This window comes from Hemitrygon akajei, chromosome 32, assembly GCF_048418815.1.
Source record: "Hemitrygon akajei chromosome 32, sHemAka1.3, whole genome shotgun sequence".
Classification (NCBI taxonomy): domain Eukaryota; kingdom Metazoa; phylum Chordata; class Chondrichthyes; order Myliobatiformes; family Dasyatidae; genus Hemitrygon; species Hemitrygon akajei.
This window is the reverse complement of record NC_133155.1, coordinates 7,753,905-7,771,806: the sequence shown is the minus strand read 5'-3', so window position 1 is coordinate 7,771,806 and position 17,902 is coordinate 7,753,905. Positions and strand designations below refer to the sequence as shown.

The 17,902-nt window shown below is 46.2% G+C and overlaps 1 protein-coding gene across 4 annotated transcripts in view; it reads left to right on the top strand.

Annotated features, from left to right (window-relative positions):
* rnf19b (ring finger protein 19B) overlaps nucleotides 1–17,902 on the top strand; it is a 161,332-nt gene that overhangs the window by 120,159 nt on the left and 23,271 nt on the right. For 2 of the 4 annotated variants that reach the window (XM_073034262.1, XM_073034260.1), the window contains one exon: nucleotides 4,719–5,087. In XM_073034262.1, the coding sequence (XP_072890363.1) occupies nucleotides 4,851–5,087 (237 nt within the window). In that variant the 5' untranslated portion in view covers nucleotides 4,719–4,850. Of the gene's footprint in view, nucleotides 1–4,404; nucleotides 4,633–4,718; nucleotides 5,088–17,902 lie in introns of those variants that run through there. The other 2 variants (XM_073034259.1, XM_073034263.1) reach the window with 2 other exon arrangements.

Here is a 17,902-nt window from a genome sequence, read left to right as displayed (position 1 = left end):
TTTTAGGGCTCTACGATTTCAATATCCATGAGCGTGTGGCTCAGCATAGCTCAAATACCATCTATACATTTGCTGACCATTGTTGGTAGAATCTCAGGTGGAGATGAGAGGGTGTACAGTAGCAAGATATGCCAACTAGTGGAGTGGTGTCACAGAAAAAACCTTGCATTCAACCGCAGTAAAACGAAAGAGCTGATTGTAGACTTTGGGAAGGGTAGACGAAGGAACACATTCCAATCCTCATAGGGGGATCAGAAGTGGAGAGAGTGAGCAGTTTCAAGTTCCTGAGTGTCAAGATCTCTGAGGACCTAACCTGGTCCCAACATATTGATGCAGCTATAAAGAAGGCAAGACAGTGACTACACTTCATTAGGAGTTTGAAGAGATTTGGTATGTTAACAAAAGCTCTAAAAAACTTCTATAGGTGTACTGTGGAGATCATTCTGACAGGCTGCATCACTGTCTGGTATGGGGAGGGGGGGGGGGGGGACTACTGCACAGGACTGAAAGAAGCTGCAGAGGGTCGTAAATTTAGTCAGCCCCATCTTGGGTACTAGCCTACAAAGTACCCAGGACATCTTCAAGGAGTGATGTCTCAGAAAGGCAATGTCTATTATTAAGGACCTCCACCACCCAGGGCGTGCCCTTTTCTCACTGTTACCGTCAGGTAGGAGGTACAGGAGCCTGAAGGCACACACTCAGCGATTCAGGAACAGCTTCTTCCCCTCTGCCATCAGATTCCTAAACAGACATTGAACCCGTGAACACTACATCACTCTGTTTATATTATTTTTGTTTTTGCATGATTTTTAATCTATTCAATAGACGTATACTGTAATTTATTTATCTGTTTATTTATTTATTTTCTCTGCTAGATTATGTGTTGTATTGAACTGCTGCTGCTAAGTTAATAAATTTCCCGACACATGCCGGTGATAATAAACCTGATTCTGATTCTGAGATGGAGCTGACTAAATTTACAACTTTCTGTAGTCTCTTTTGATCCCGCGCAGTAATCCTTCCCGTACTAGACAGTGATGCAGCCAGTCAGAATGATCTCCGTAGTACATCTATAGAAGTTTTCCAGTATTTTAGTTGACAAAACCAAATCTGTTCAAACTGCTAATGAAATATAGGTGCTGTCTTGCCTGCTTTATAGCTGCATTGACATGTTGGGACCAGGTTAGATCCTCAGAGATCTTGACACCCAGGAATTTGAAATTGCTCACTCTCTTCACTTCTGATCCCTCTGTGAGGATTGGTTCGTGTTCCCTCGTCTTACCCTTCCTGAAGTCCACAATCAGCTCTTTTGCCTTCCAGACATTGAGTGCGAGGTTGCTACTGCAAAACCCTTCAACTAGGGAGTGGAGCAGAGCACGTCCCTGAGGTGTGCCAGTGTTGATTGTCAGCAAGGAGGAGATGTTATCACCAATCCACACAGATTGTGGTCTTCTGGTCAGGAACTCGAGGATACAATTACAGAGGGAGGTACAGAGGCCCAAATCCTGTAACTTATTGGTCTGGATTGAGGGAATGAAGGTGTTAAATGCTGAGCTATAGTCAATGAACAGCATCCTGACATAGGTGTTTGTGTTGTCCAGGTGATCTCAATGTCTCTTCACACAGCCTTAGGTCACCTGGACAATACAAAAAACCACTGTCTCTCTGCGCTACTTATGTGATTCAAATTTCTGTGTGTGTATACACACTTATAATTTTTAATTTTATATGGTTGGGGGGTGGAGATACATCTACCAAAGGAGGTGTAAGGTGCTCCTTTCCTCCGCTAGCCTGCAGGGAAAGATGTAGCACTTGCTTAACCCCCCCAATCAGGGTAACCTGAAGCATGGGAGCCAGTGGTGGATGGTCGTACAAGCAGCCGGTGCACATCACAAGTTCTGGTTTTGCGACTAGTGACACCAGGCAGGCAATCTCTGAAGAGTATTGATAATGGCTGGGGGCCACCCGTCTTGTAAAGACACTGCCCAGAAGAAAGCAATGGCAATTTGCCAAGAAGAATCACGGTCAAAGAGCATGAACTTTGTTATTATGTATTGCAGTGTACTGCTGCTGCAAAACCATGACATACGCCAGTGATGTTAATTCCGATTCTGATCTGTTTCCCCTTGTTATCGATCTCGGAAAGCCGGCTGGTGGCGTAGGGGCATCCGCACCAGACTTCCGGGCGAGCATTCCTGGGTTCAAATCCGGCCAGCTCCTTGCACGCTTTCCATCCATGCTGGGTTGAGAAACAGCAAGGTTACCGCCTCATGAGAGGCGGAAAGGAACGACAGTTGACCCCTGAGCCAAGGCACATCGGCCCTTCCTATTCAAATTATCGTTTTATCTCTTTGTTTCTGTGCTTGTTCTGGTCACTTTCTGTTTTTGTCCTTTGCCTGGAGGTTTACAACGGATTGAATTTAAATCATATTAAAGCAATGTGCCGATCCTTCCCCACTGCGGGGATGACTGCGCTGTGGCCTCAGGGTGTGCAGTGCTCACTGCCTTTTCCCCCCTCCCTCCCTTAAATGACATCAGCAGAGGTCATGGTCTCAGCAATGTGGTGGGTTGCGAGGAAAACCCACGTCCTGTTCATAAGCGGTACAGTGAGAAAATGCACTCTGGCAATTGGTACATCCGGACATGAAAAGCCACTTCATTGCGCGAGTTTGTGGGGGGAATGTGCACATAAACTCTTAGGTTGCACACAAGTGGCCCAGGACACTTTAATTCAGTTTCTCATCCACCACTGGTTGCTTCGATGCCCTTTGGGAAATCAGTATTTTTTAAATATTCTCTAAAATATGAACACTAAATATTAAATGTTTAAGCACTTGTACAGTAAAAATAACAAGTTTACAATGTTTTACTAACACGGACTGGAATTCTGTGCTGAGTTTTAATCTTTGATGGGTCACCAGTTGCACTTGGTTAGGGCAAGTGAGCGAAGGAAGGTATGAGTAATTTCTGAGGAAGCCTGTAGATTCCTGTCTTTTGGGCCGTCCGCTAACTGTGGCAGCTATTTATTTGGGGCAAGGAACTAAAACTTTTATTTGGGGCATGGTGCCGCTTAATTGGGACAGGAGGCTGTTGCCGTCAGATGCACGCAGGCACTACACCTTGCTGAGAGTGGAACAGTTTTCAAAGTAGTGTCAGATGAGTGCGTTTGTGTTCCAAAAGGCAGGTAAGACGATTCAGAACTGTTTTGTTCACTCTAGTTTCAAGCAGTCAGGCTTGGAGATGCCAGAAACGGCCGTTAGACATTACGGAGCAAACAGTATTGGTTAGATGTGTTTGTTAGATTATCCATTTGGGCCGACGGACGCTGATTCAAAAAAAAAAAGATTTTTGATCATTTTGTCTTTTTTTTTTAATTTTGACTTGATGCAGGAAGGTAACAGTATCCACACTAGGTGTCCGCACTGATTTTGTTCAATTGCAGTCAGTTGGAAGAACACAGCAGTGATGAATTCTTCTGTCAGTAACTATTAGGAATTAATACACAATTTTGTAATGGTTGGCATCCGTCTGTCTTGGAGAACGATGGCTGATGGTGGTGATCATCACAAGCCTGGGCGGGAGGTATGGAGATCCTGAGATGCCCAGTTGTCAAGATCCCCCTCTCGGCCTCACCAGTGTAGTCCAAAGGAAAGCTTATGAAGTAATGCAGCCAGGAGGATGTTCAATGACGTCCAGCCACCTTATAGGGGCTCCACTCCGGATTTGCTGTCTGGGCTTTGTCCCTCCCGAGGCTGCCCACAAGGCAGTGGGGTAATTTGTCCATATCTGGGGATCTGGTTCACCACCAACAGGGCATGTCCTCCTTAGGCCGAAAAGAGTTCAGTTTCGGTGTGTTGCTGTTGGAGAGGCTGTGTTCCAGCAGGGAGAGACTTACACATTCAGCTCTCCTTTTCTCAAGACTGCTAACTCCTGGTGGAAGCTGAAAGCGAGAGCGACAAGCACTAACTACCCACTACACCACCAGACTAGACGCACCGCAACAACCGTTCTGACAAATTTATACTAGTAATATTGATAGTGTTCTAATTTATAATGTATTTCATTTACATTCATAATTTGGTCCCTAGTTAAATGATTGCCTTTTTTTAATACCTTTTTTAAATTTCCATGAAACTTAGCTAATGGGCAACCGCTTAATTGGGCCAAAATGTACCGGTCCCGATGTGTCCCAATTATCCGGAATCCACTGGGTTAATGTAAAATAATGTATTGTTATTTTTCTAAGATGAGCGCACGGCAGCAATATAATCCTCACAACGAAAAGTGTATTTAAACAAATCTAGAAGGCAGAGTTTCGCAGGTTTTACCACTACGTGCGCCCCTCCCGGTTACTGCGGTTGCTCAAGGGTTAAAATGATTCAGCGACCAACAAGCCAGAATGAAAGTCAAACATCTGTGTGCGACGCCCAAACCTTGAAACTGTAGACGAGATCTTTTTTTCCCAAACACACAAGTGGGCTGGCTGGTCGGGCGTTAAATACCACTCGATCAAAGCCGGGCTGCTGTCTGATTGCCCCGTCTGTCAGCCATCAGAATGAGTGCAGAAGGGAGCCCGAGATGAGCGAGATTAGTGACCGTGACGCACTTTCCGACCGGGGTTAAGAGCGGTAGGTGAGGCACTCGGAGCATGCTCTGTCAGGACTGTGGTGAACCTGGGTGAAAGCTGACTCGCTCATCCCCTCTCTTTTATGTTGCAGCCTCGGCCGGGGAGAGAGGGAGCGGACTGACTCCAGATGCGGGAGCTGCTGATCGAGGCAGAGGCGGAGAGCTTCCCGGAGGTACTCCTTGCATCTAGCCGTCCGTAGCTGGGAAGCCGCTCCGAGCAAACAATGCGCTCCCACCCTCCCCGCTCCCCGGCGAACGCCTCCCCCGACCCCAAGTGTCCGGCAAAGAGGAGGACGATTTCTTTCCATGCCATGTTTCATGGAAAATCCCGAGGAAAGCAGAAGCAGGAAGTGTCCGTCTCCAGCATCGAGAGCATCCACGTCGAGGCGGCGGAGACCGAGAAAAAACTGCAGGTGACCGACAGCCGGACAACCTTGACATCTTCGGACTCGGCAAAGAAGGTTCGCTTCCAATTACCGTTCAATGTAGACGGACGTTTACTCGTGTTTCGGCACTTCGTGTGCGCCGGTTATTCGTGGGTGCCGCTCAAAAATGTGATCAAACTATTAAGGGAATTCGAAAACTTAAGATAATCGGTGGGTTGGCCTGATCTCCTTGTGTTGTTATAATAATAATAATATGCACAACGCCGCTGTCGGTAAGGAGTTTGTACGTTCCCTTTCCCGTCCGTGATCGCGTGGGTTTCCTCCCAACAGTCCAAAGACACACCGGTCGGTAGGTCAATTGGTCATTGTAAATTGTCCCGGGATTAGGGGAGGATTAAATTGGGGCAGAGTGGAGTGGTTCGAAGGGCTAGAATGCCCGTCCTGCACTGTATCTCAGTAAGTAAACAATGGGCCGAATGGCCTAATTCTACTCCTATGTCTTATCATCGCAGTGGGTGGGAACACTTGCAGGTACCTAACGGGAGCACCATCAGCACATCTGTGTTGAGACCTTGTTACACTGATACATGGAAATCCAACGTGCCTTTTGATAAATGTCCACCCCCCCCCCACCTTTTCCTGGTGATCATAGAAAAGTAATGACCAAAAAAATACAGAAAAGTCTAAAACCATGGTAAGCTTCTGTTAATCTGTTAAACAACATTTTACGGTGGCCCGGAGGTGTACAGTACCAGCGACCGGGGTTCAAATCCCACCGCTGCCTGTAAGGGGTTTGTACGTTCTCCCTGTGACTGTGTGAATTTCCTCTGGGTTCCCCTCTCAGTCCAAAGACCGGCTGGTTAATTGGCAGGTTAATTGGTTGTTGTAAATTGTCCCGTGATCAGGCTAGCATTAGGTGGCATGTCTCAAAGGGCCAGTAGAGCCTATTCTGTTCTGTACCTCAATCAATAAACAAATTTCTAGGATTAATCGTTACTTGCTGCCTGTTACACCACTGGCATTTTGGGCAGTAATGAAGGTCCTCTGTCTCTGTCAGTGTTCGGGGCTTCCTTCATCACGTCAGTCACTTCCTCTCGGTTTTCACTGCTGTCAGCCATGCAAGGCCTGGGTTGAGACTCAGGAATACTGTCGCAGTCACATGTAGAAGATTCTCCATTGCTGTTTCTGTAACAGTTTTGTTTGACCAGTCAGGATAGTTAGGGCTGAACCTCCCCCCGCCCCCCCGCCAAACCTGGAGTCTGGCCTCTACCCTGTGACCTGTTTGTCATGGGTGACCCTACCAAGAGCCAAAGCATAAAGTCCTGACTCCAGCCAACATAGCTCTCTGGGTCACTGAGGCACGCAAGCCTCGAAACCACCGAAGAAGGATGTCGGCCTGAAACATCGATTGTTTATTAATTTCCATAGATTCTGCCTGACCTGCTGAGTTCCTCCAGCACCCTGGTGATGGTTGTGGTCCTCTTGGAGGTCTAGGATTATTCATAACTGTAGTATACTCAGTTATTACCCAATAGGAACTTGGTCCAGCCCTTTACAGCAAGTATCTTGCCAGATATTAAATGTTGTCAAAATATATTTCTGCCACCTTTGATGTACTGAAATTGGAGAATAAGTCAAGTGAATATTCCAAAGTGCAGAGCTGTGCATTGGATACACCACCCTACTGTGAAAGCTCGGGAACAATCATTATAACTCTTTGGTAAATCAAGAATTGTCCAAGCTCAAAATGGGCAATTTTTACTACCTTTTTAAAAGAAAAAGCGAGTCACTCCAACAAGTGTTTTTCTAAGAAGTATTAACCTGTTCAGCAAAGCTGAAGACACAGTCTTTTTCATGTTTAAGATTTGTGCTAGTCCAATTGCACGTTAGATAGATCTTTTGAAACTTTTTTTCTGGAAACCTTCATTATGAAAGATCTACACTAAACATCAGAAAACCCTTGTAAATAGCGTATGATCACAGAATGCCACTGTCATTTCCTGGCAAAGCACTAAACTCTCCTGGGTGTTGTACCTTCCACGTGTGCATGTTTTATGTGAATGCTTTTTTTAGAAGTAGGAGCAAAAGGTCCATCTCTGTGTGCTCCATTGGTTCTGTTTCTGTGAGTACAGTACATTGGAGTCCCTTGACTGTTTATACAGCCTGCTTTTCAGGCCAGTCAGTTATCAGCTGTGTTCTTCCTTTCACTTAACCTCTTCTGTACTAACTTCTTGAAGTTTGAATTGTCTTGACTTTGAATCAATTTTGCCAGTTCCTTTTATAATCTAACAGCACTACTCAGATAATTTATAGAGTCCTTAAGGTTTTTAACCCTGGGACACCTGGTTCAGTGAATAAATGGTTTTACATTTGGCCTCTCTGAATGTGTCCATTTGTAGATAAGGTAGCTGACTATTGTTCACCTCTCACCTCTTAACTCTCAGCTGGCTTCCTTCCCCTCCCCCCGCCTTTTTATTCTGGTGACTTCCCCTTTCGTTTTCAGTCCTGATGAAAGTCTCAGCCCTCTGTCTCCCTCCTTGTCACCATCCCTCATCGCCTTTCTCGCTCCCTTTATCTCCATCCATCCTAACCCATCTTTCTCACTCCCTCTCTCCCTCCTTCCTACCCCATCTCTCAGCTTCCCCTTTTTCTCCCATCTCTCATCCCTCCTTCCTACCCTCAACTCTCATCCTCTCCTTCCTCACTCCCTCCATCTCCTTCCTTCCCACCATCTCTCATCCCCCCTTCTCTCTCCATCTGTCTCTCTTCTTTCCAACCCCTCTCTTATCTTCCTGTCTCTCTCCCTATCTCCCTCCTTCCCACCATCTCTCATTCCATCTTCCCACCCCATCTCTTATCCTCTTTCTCTCTCCCTATATCCCTCCTTCCCACCATCTTTCATTCCATCTTCCCACCCCCATCTCTTATCCTCCCATCTCTCCCTATCTCCCTCCTTCCCACCATCTCTCATTCCATCTTCCCACCCCCATCTCTTATCCTCCCATCTCTCCCTATCTCCCTCCTTCCCACCATCTCTCATTCCATCTTCCCACCCCCATCTCTTATCCTCCCATCTCTCCCTATCTCCCTCCTTCCCACCATCTCTCATTCCATCTTCCCACCCCCATCTCTTATCCTCCCATCTCTCCCTATCTCCCTCCTTCCCACCATCTCTCATTCCATCTTCCCACCCCCATCTCTTATTCGCTTTCTCTCTCCATCCCCTCCTTCCTACCCTCATCTCTCATCCTCCCCTTTCTCTCTCCCTATCTCCCTCCTTCCCACATCTCTCATTGTACCTTCCCACCCCATACCTTATCCCCCTTTTCTCTCTCCTGATCTCCCTCCTTCCTACCCTCATCTTACATCCTCCCCTTTCTCACCCCCTCTATTTCCCTCCTCCCCCCCCCCCCACGCTTCTTGCTTGTCGTTGCCACTCTCCCTACCCATGATTTAGATACTCAAAATATGAGGCCAGACTTGCCTTATGGAATGCATTGACTGTTGATAACCTGCGTTTAGCAGGATTGCCCAGAGAGTAACACGTAAATGAGCAGATTATCTGTTTTAAGGATTTTTGACTGAATTATTTTGCATTTGTCAGGACGGGGATCCATTGTTTTTCTTCTCTGAAGTAGTGTGCTGACACCTTGTACACTTTAGAAAACAGGAAACAGGTCCAGAACTTGGCACCTCTTAAATTCCAGTGGTTCTTCAGCACTACAATGGCATGCCAGCCCAATTCTTTTAAAGCCAAGGTCAAGTTTATTGCCGTAAGCCCAAGTACATATTCACAGGTGCAAAATCTTGGGCACACTGCAACATATAAGAAGCGTTCAGACAAGAAAAAGACATAAGTATAAGTCACTACAAGAAAGTACACAATTAAAACAAAATAAAACAGTTCATTGTAGTTCAATGTGTTCACAATGCAACAGACACAAAATGCTGGAGGAACTCAGCAAGTCAGGCAGCATCTATGGAAACGAGTAAACAGTTGATGTTTCGGGCCGAGACCCTCCTCCAGGACTGAGAAGGAAGGGGGGAGATGCCAGATTAAGAGTATGGGGGGGGGGGGGGGAAGAGGATAGCTGGGAGGTGATGAGTGAAGCCAGGGGGGTGAGAAAGGACAGGGGCTGGAGATGAAGGAATCTGATAGGAGAGAAGAGAGGACCATGGGGGAAAGGGAAGGAGGAGGGGGCCCAGGGGGAAGAGAGAAGCAGATAAGAAGAGCGTTGCTAAGCCGTAGTGATGAGGATTGTGCTGATTGGCTGAAGAACCAAATGAATGAAGGGAGGTAGCTGTTCTCGAACCTGGTGGTACGGGACTTAAAGACGGCTGTACCTCCTTCCAATGGCAGCTGAGAAAAGATGTCACGGTCTGACTGGCGGAAATCTTTGGCTGTCGCCTTCCTGAGGCGGAGACCACTGACGATGGGGAGGGCCGGCACCACTGTAGCATAACCGTTAGCATGACGCTATGACAGCTCGGGGCCTTTCGGAGCTCGGTTCCGGAACCGTTCTATAGGGAGTCTCTGTACGTCCTCCCCTTGGAATGAGAGGGTTTCCCCGGGTGCTCCAGTTTCCCCCCACAGTCCAAAGACCTACCAGGTAGGTTATCTTGTCATTGGAAAGTCGCCCCATGACTAGGTTAGGGTTAACCGGGGTTGCTGGGCTAGCATGGCTCAAGGAGCCTGAATGGCCTATGCTGTGCTGTGTCGCTAGATAATAAACGTCCAAGTTCCTGGAACGGGACTTGAATCAACAGTTAACGGATTCACAGAGGATTGTTATAAACTGAATTATAAGAATTAAGGCTACAGCAGTACAAAAACAATGGAATCCACCTTGCAGTTGTCATGGATCCAGTATGCAGTCATCCCACGAGTCCCGTCTGTGCGTGGATTTGCTCCTGACGTGATGCTGAGATACGTCCTAGGATGTGCTGGGACATGACGTCAGTGATGTAACCTGGGGCCACTGGGTGTGTCAGGTCTTTCAACAGCAGACACTCTCGCCGAGGCAACCCAGTCAGGGTTCATCAGGCCTTGGCTTGTGTCCCAACAGCACTGACCCACGGGTCATACCCCTTGATCCAGAGCCACCCGGAGGCTCGCTCAGCAGCCTCTGTGATGGTCCTGGTGGCTCTTTTCTTTGCAGCCCCCGTAATGCCAAGGAGACAGTAGGTTCTGCAGAGCAAGCAGCAAGCAAAGCCTCTACACCCCACCTCTACAGACTCGCATCGTGCCCTCCACCCCTGTCTCTGGCACTGCTCTGCCAGCTCCTGGTATTGGGCTTTCCTGGCATTCAAAAGCCTCCTCAATCCAGTCTTCCCAAGGAACTGTCAGTCCTACCATGACCACCCGCTTCGAGGTTTCTTTCAGAATGACCATGTCAGGCTGCAGGGATGATGACGCAAGAAGTCAGGGAACTTTGATTGCTTGCTGAGATCGATCTTTCAGTGGCCAGTCAGACGTCATGGTCAGTAGGCCTTCTGGTGATCTGGGCCGCGGCTGTGTTTGGTCACCCGCATTGACAGAGCCTGTGAGCTCTGTGGGCCGGTGGAGGTGCTTACTGTTGTTAATGGCCGAGGAAATATTTTCCACCAGTTTTCCACACTGGGCATGGTGCCCGTGGTAAAGGCCTTCTCCCTGGGCTTTTAGGCAATAAAGATTTTGCATAAATTCAAATAGGATACGGCAATACTAAAGGGCTTAACAACGGAATCCACCTAGCCAGTATCTTGCCTTCAGTATGGTATAGATCAGAGTCAGACCACAAATCTGTCTGTGGATGGAATTGCTCCTATGACTATCTGAACAATGATCTGTTGATGTCTGTCTTGTTAGGAGCAGTACATCAGAGCAAAAAAGCAGCAATCGGGACCGTGCAGACGACAGGGAAGCGAACTGGGATCGATGTGCCCCTAATCCTAGTGTCAGTGTTTTGAATGGCTTGTAATTCTTATTGCTGAGGTTTGAAGATGGAGGAATTGTACCCGTGAGAATTAGGCAACCAAGGCGGGGAAGGAGCAAAAATCTCAGTCATCAGCAAATAATGAAGGTGAATGCGTCTATAGTTAAGGTGCATTCATGCACAGGCTGAAACAAAACCTTTAAAATATATTTTAATTCAGTTATTTACATATAAACTCATAATAAATTGGTTGGGATTTAGTAAATTCCATATAGTGTTTGTACCTTGAGTTTCTATTTTTTTAATCACTTATTATTTGGAAAGGTTTTTGTGCAATACACATCAGCGATATCTTGCTATCCAACTGTTAGAACAGTTGAAGGTCATTCTCCTTTTTTTTTCTTTGGACTTTATTCCCTCGAGTGTAGGAGAGTGAATGGGAGGTTTGATAGAAGTATATAAAATCATGAGGGGTATAGAGGGGGTAAATGAAGGCTTTTTTTTCCCCAAGGAGGTTGGGTGGGTCTACAACTAGAGGTCATGGGTTAAGGGTGAAAGGTGAAATGTTGAAGGAGACGATGAGGGGGAACTTCTTCATTCGGAGAAAGTTGGGAGTGTGGAACAAGCCAGCAGATGTGGGTTCAATTTAAGGGGAACTTGGATAAGTCCGTGGATAGGAGGGGTATGGAGTGCTCTGGTCTGGGTACAAGTCAATGGGACTAGGCCGAGGAGCCTGTTTCTGTGCTGCCGTGTTTTATCACTCTGACTGCACGCCACAGGTGTTTGATTTGCTGAACAGTAGGCAGAGAGTTTGCTGTCATTCCTACAAGTTCTTCTCACTGTTCTTGCATTACGCTCTTTCCATGTGGTAATTAACACCTCTCTCTGCCCTGCCGTCAGCCCTTTTAACACCACCTACCCTTTCTGCTCTTTCCACTCCCTGCTGCTTTCAGAACTGCTGCACCGAACTTCTGTTTATTGTCAGGGTGATTTAGGTAATTCTTCTGGTGGATTCCGTGGTTATTGAAAAACAGTTCTGTCATTTTCTTCGGTCCCTCGTCATTTATATGCTGAGAGAACTGAAAATGCAGAACACGGCGGGAATGCTGTCTCGCACCCGAATGTGTGGCAATTCTTGCGGGCTGCCCCCTGCATGCCCTCGGGTTGTGAATGCAAACGATGCATTTCACTGCACGCACCTACCTACAGTACTGTGTAAAAGTCTCAGGCACAGGTATATAACTAGGACTTTTGAACAGTGCTGTATTTGTCAACTTGAAGCAGAGAGTGAATTTATAAATCTGGTGGGAGCAAAGGGTGTTTGGAATGGAGAGGGTGGAGTGCCATGGAAGGGGTGTGGGACAGATGGCAGAGAAGTGGTGCCAGGCAGGGGGGTTTGGTGTGGGTGCAGACACACCCAGCTCTGAGACACCAGGCAAGGTCATTTGATCACTACAGAATGTCTCTCGGGTGTTTCCCACTCCCTCCCCTCTCCCTTCCCCTTTTCCCAACCATGATACACGGAGCTTAGAAAATCAGGGGGCTATGGGTAACCCGAGGTAATTTCTAAAGTGAGGACATGTTCAGCACAGCTTTGTGGGCCGAAGGGCCTGTATTGTGCTGTAGGTTTTCCATGTTTCTATGATTCGCCTTTCAGTCCACAATAGAAACCCTAGTTATATATATGTGCCTAAGACTGTAGCTGTCATAAGTAAATCTAAATCTGAAAAAAAATTATCTATTACACTCTGTGGACTCTTTATTAGGTACACGTCAATTATTGCAAAGATCTAATCAGCTGATCACGTGGCAGCAACTCAATGCAGAAAAGCATGCAGACTTGGTCTGCGGTTCAGTTCGTGTTCAGACTATCAGAGTGGAGAAGAAATGTGATCTAAGTGACTTTGACCATGGGATGATTGTTGGTGCCAGATGGGGTGGTTTGAGTATCTCAGGCACTGCAGAGCTCCTGGGATTTTCACGCACAACAGCCAAGTTTACAGATGTTGGTGGGGGAAAATATCTGTGGGCGAAAATACCTTGTTAATGAGAGAGGTCAGAGGAGATTGGTCAGAGTGGCCCAAGCTGACAGGAAGGTGACAGTAACTCAAGTAACCGCACGTTACAACGGTGATGTGCAGAATAGCATCTCTGAACATTGAAGTGGATGGGCTACGGCAGCTGGAGACCACACTGGTTTCCACTTCTCTACTTAATAAAATGACGCATACCCGTGCCATTTATCAAGTCAGCTGCCCCAGAGGATACCCGGCTGATTGCATTACAGATCAACCTTTCAGTAGCTGGTGTTTCTGGCTGATGACCAAAATTTGGAGTTGAAATTCATTTGATTACTTCCATTCACAATATTTTCGTTCTGATAAGACTCGGACTTTCATCAGTAAGTCATCCAGTCACAGGAAACTGGAGAGTTCTTATCATTTGAGACAGCATTTGGCAAGATACCAGGTCCCGTAGCCTGCGGTGGTTTAAAGGACAATCATGTTTTGCCTGTTTGCAGCAGAGCGATGACTGTGCAGAGCTTAGCATTCTGACAGCAGTCTTTGCAGAAATAGGAAACCTGCAGGTGGTCCGGCATTTGTGGAATCCAGGCATGAAAACTGTGTGCAGATACGGTCATAAGAATCAGGCCACTTGTCCCATCGAGTCTGCTCTGCTATTCCATCGTGGCCGGTTTATCGTCCCTCTCAATGCCATTATCCTGCCCCCCCCCCCAGTAACCTTTAACTCTCTTACTATTCAAGAACCTATCAACCTCCTCTTGACTTGACCTCCACAGCCATCTGTGCAATGAATTCCACAGATTCAGCACCCTCTGTCTGAAGGAATTCCTCCTCATCTCTGTTCTAAATGGACATCCTACTCTGAGGCTGTGCCCTCTGCTACTATAGGAAATATGCTGGCCACATCTACTCTGTCTAGGCCTTTTCAAAATTCGATGGGTTTCAATTAGCTCCCCCCCCCCCCCCCCAGTTCTTCTAAACTCCAGCGAGTACAGGCCCAGAGCCGCCAAACATTCCTCATACATTAACCCTTTCATTCCTGGAAATATTCCTGTGAACCTCCTCTGGATCCTCTCAGCTGTTTCCTGATTGGGCTGAATGGAAATTTGTTTTTAAGGATCTCTGGCATTATTACCTCCTGCTTTTCAAAATACATCCTCATCTTTCCGAAATGATCGGAAACCGCCGGTGTTGAAAGTTAAATGAATGGATTGGCATAAAATTTAATCTGTACATCATTGCAACCTTGCGGGGTATTAACAAGCTGACATTGGATTAAAAATTATTTCAACTTTAGGAAGCATATGAAATTCAAAATAAATTTATTATCAAAGTACATATATGTCACCATTTAAAACCCTGAGATTCATTGTCTTGTGGTTAGTTAGTTCCTCTTTGTGCCTTGTGGTGCATCTGGTGCAAGGAGCCCACCGGATTTGAACCTGGGACCATTCACCTTGAAGTCCGGTGCAGATGCCACTACACCACCGGCCGGGCAAACTCAGTAAATTTATAGAGTAATACCATCACAACATCAATGAAAGACAGCCTTACCGTTCAACCAGACTGCAGAAGATAGAATATGAAGTCCAGTCAGATAGGATTCCCCTCCCCCGCCCTTCAGCTGGTACTTCCTCACAGTTCAATTATTTCCGAAATTAATTCAGTGGAATGTTTATATTTGTCTTATGGTTAAGTACGTGTTAGAATTTTGAAAATGGTTGGGCTTACACAAGACTTTGGTGCTGAATTTGAAAAATATGTGTCAAGTTGCATCAAAACCAGGCTTGTTACCTCTGATGTGATAGCTATTTTTTTTTTGTGACAGCAGTTCAGTGCAAGACAATAAACGTTATTTCCCAGTGGCCAAACATTTTAATTCCAATTCCCATTCCTGTTTCAACATGTCGGTTCTATGCCAAGATGAAGTCACTCTCAAGGTGGAGGAGCAACACCTTGTATTCCATCTGCGTAGCTTCCAATCTGATGGCATGAACATCAATTTCTCCTTCTGATTAAAAAAAATTCCCTGCCCCTTTCCCTCTTCTATTCCCCACTCTGGCATCTTACCTCTTCTCACCTGCCTATCACCTCCCCTTGGGTTCCCCTCCTCCTTCCCTTTCTCCTATGGTCCACTCTCCTCTCCTATCAGATTCCTTCTTCTCTAGTCCTTTTCTCTACCCGCCTGGCCTCACCCATTACCTTCTAGCTATCTTCCTTTCCCTCCCCTCGCCTTTTAATTACGGTGTCTTCCTCCTTCCTTCCCAGTCCTGAAGAAGGTTCTCAGCCTGAAACGTTGACTGTTTATTCATTTCCGTAGATGCTGCCTGGCCTGCTGAGTTCCTCCAGCATCTTGTGTGTGTTGCTTTGGATTTCCAGCATTTGCGTTTAAAAATTTACTATTATTTGCAAAGATAAATAGTGCAAAACAGGAATAACAAGGGTTCATGGGTTTAAGGGATGTTCAGAAAGCTGATGGAGGAGAGAAAGAGATGGTATCTAATGTATTAATTGTGAGTCTTGGGACTGGTGTGCTGAGAAGAGGGCATTGTGAGAACTCTCCGTGAGGCACTGTCTCTTGAAGTTGTTGATGGTGGAGAGGGTTGTGCTGTTGATGGAGCTGGCTGACTGTATTGAACTCTGCAGCCTGGTGTGATCCTGTGAGCTGGAGTTTCCGTACCAGGTTGTGATATAACCGGACAGGTGGTTCTCCACCGTATGTCCGTAGACATTTTCAGCAGTGTTTGGTGACTTGCCAAATCCCCTGAAGCCCCTGGTGAAGTGGAGCGGGTATGGCTCCTTTGTGATTGTGTCAAGGTGTTGGGCACAAGATGTTGATACCCAGTAACCTGAGGCTCCTCGTCCTTTCCCCCACTGACACCTCAATGAGGGCTGCTGTGTCCTCCAAACTTCCCCTTCCTGGTCCACAACCAAATCCTTGGTCTTTGCTGACATTGAGGGCAAAGTTATTATTGTAACACCACTCAACCAGCTGATCTCCCTCACTCCTGTGAGCCTCATTGCCAGCATCTGGGATTCTGTCAATGACCGTGATGTCTCAATGAATTTACGGGTGAGGGGTTCCCAACCTGGGCTCCACGGACCCCCTTGGGTATTGGTCCATGGCTTGGGAAGGTTGGGAACTCCTGTTATGGATGTGTATGAGCTTTGTCTAGCCACACAGTCGTGAATGTGGAGAGAGAAGAGCAGTGGGTTAAGCATACATCCTTGAGGTGCGCCAGTGTTGACCGTCAGCAAAGAGGAGATGTTATTACGGATCTGCACAGGCTGTGGCCTCCCAAGAGCAAAGATGGGCATCCAGTTGCAGGGGAGTTACAGAGGCCCAGGTTCTGAAGTTCGTTGATTAGTACTGAGGTAGCCACACGCCTTTAATCAGTTCCCTACAGCAGTTCAAATCCAAACTTTGTGCGCAACAAAAAATGATTTGCTGTTTCAAATGGAGCCCCACCATCCTGCTGCCATTAGGAAGAAGGTACAGGAGCCTCAGGACTCTCACCACCAGGTTCAGGAACAGTTATTACCCCTCAGCCATCAGCTCTTGAACTAAGGGGATAACTTCACTTGCTCCATCATTGCAATGTTCCTGCAACCAATGGACTCACTTTCAAGGAGTCTTCATCTTGTGTTCCTGATATTTATTGTTTATTTATTTATTATTATTATTTCTTCTTTTGTATTTGCACAGTTTGTTGTCTGCACTCTGGTTGAAGGCTTTGGTTGGGTAGACTTTCATTGATTCTGTTATGGTTTTTATTCTATAGATATTGAGTGTGCCCATAAGAAAATGTATCTCAGGGTTGTATATGGTGACATATATAAACTTTGTTAATAAATTTATTTTGAACTTTACTATAATATCAAACCAGTGCACAACTACAGGAGACTAGTTATGCCCTGGAACCCGTGAGTCTTTCTCTTTAGTCTGTTAGAAGTTTCAAAGTTCAAATATTGTTATCAAAATACATGTATGTCATCATATACAGCCCTGAGATTCATTTTCCTGTGGGCATACTCAGCAAACCTATAGAATAGTAACTATAACAGGATCAGTGAAAGATCAACCAGAGTGCAGAAGACAACAAACTGTGCAAATGCAAATATAAATAAATAGCAGTAAATAATGAGAACATGAGATAACCAGATAAAGAGGCCTTAAAGCGAGTTAATTGGTTGTGGGAACATCTCAATGGATGGGCAAGTGAGTGTAGTTATCCCCTTTTATTCAAGAGCCTGATGGTTGAGGGGTAGAAACCTGGTGGTGTGAGTTCTGAGGCTCCTGTTCCTTCTCCCTGATGGCAGCTGCGAGAAAAGAGCATGGCCTGGGTGGTGGGGATCTCTGATGATGGATGTTGCTTTCCTACAACAGTATTTTGTGTCGATGTGCTCAATGGTTGGGAAGGTTTTCCCCGTGACTGAACATTCCATTAAGAAAGATAGCTGTGCCCACATAATTCCATTTGTTTTTCGTTTTGCAGTTTCAACTCGATATTTTATCAATAATTTTGATAAGAACACCATTCAGCCTATTGTCTTTTGGAATCCTGAGATAAAATATCAATGGAACAGGTGATCTTAGAATTTCAATTCAGTTGACATACGTGCTCATTGTTATCAATTAAAAGCCAAGTACCACGCAGAAGTACAGGCCGGAGAAATAGTTTGTGACTTTGAAACAAAATATAAGATGCTGACCTCAGCCGGTTTTATTGTCTGCCTGCAAGAATCCTTAAACCTCATCCTCGGGTGAGGATAGGAGTCACTAGTCCAAACTTCTTCGGCCCCGGCGTATGGTCTAGTTCTACACTCATGGTCCCGTTCCTCTCTGTTTTAAAGCCCCCTGATAGAGTCATAGAAGAGTACAGCACAGAAACAGGCCTTTTGGCCCATCTAGTCCATGCCAGACCATTTAAACTGCCTACTCCCATCGACC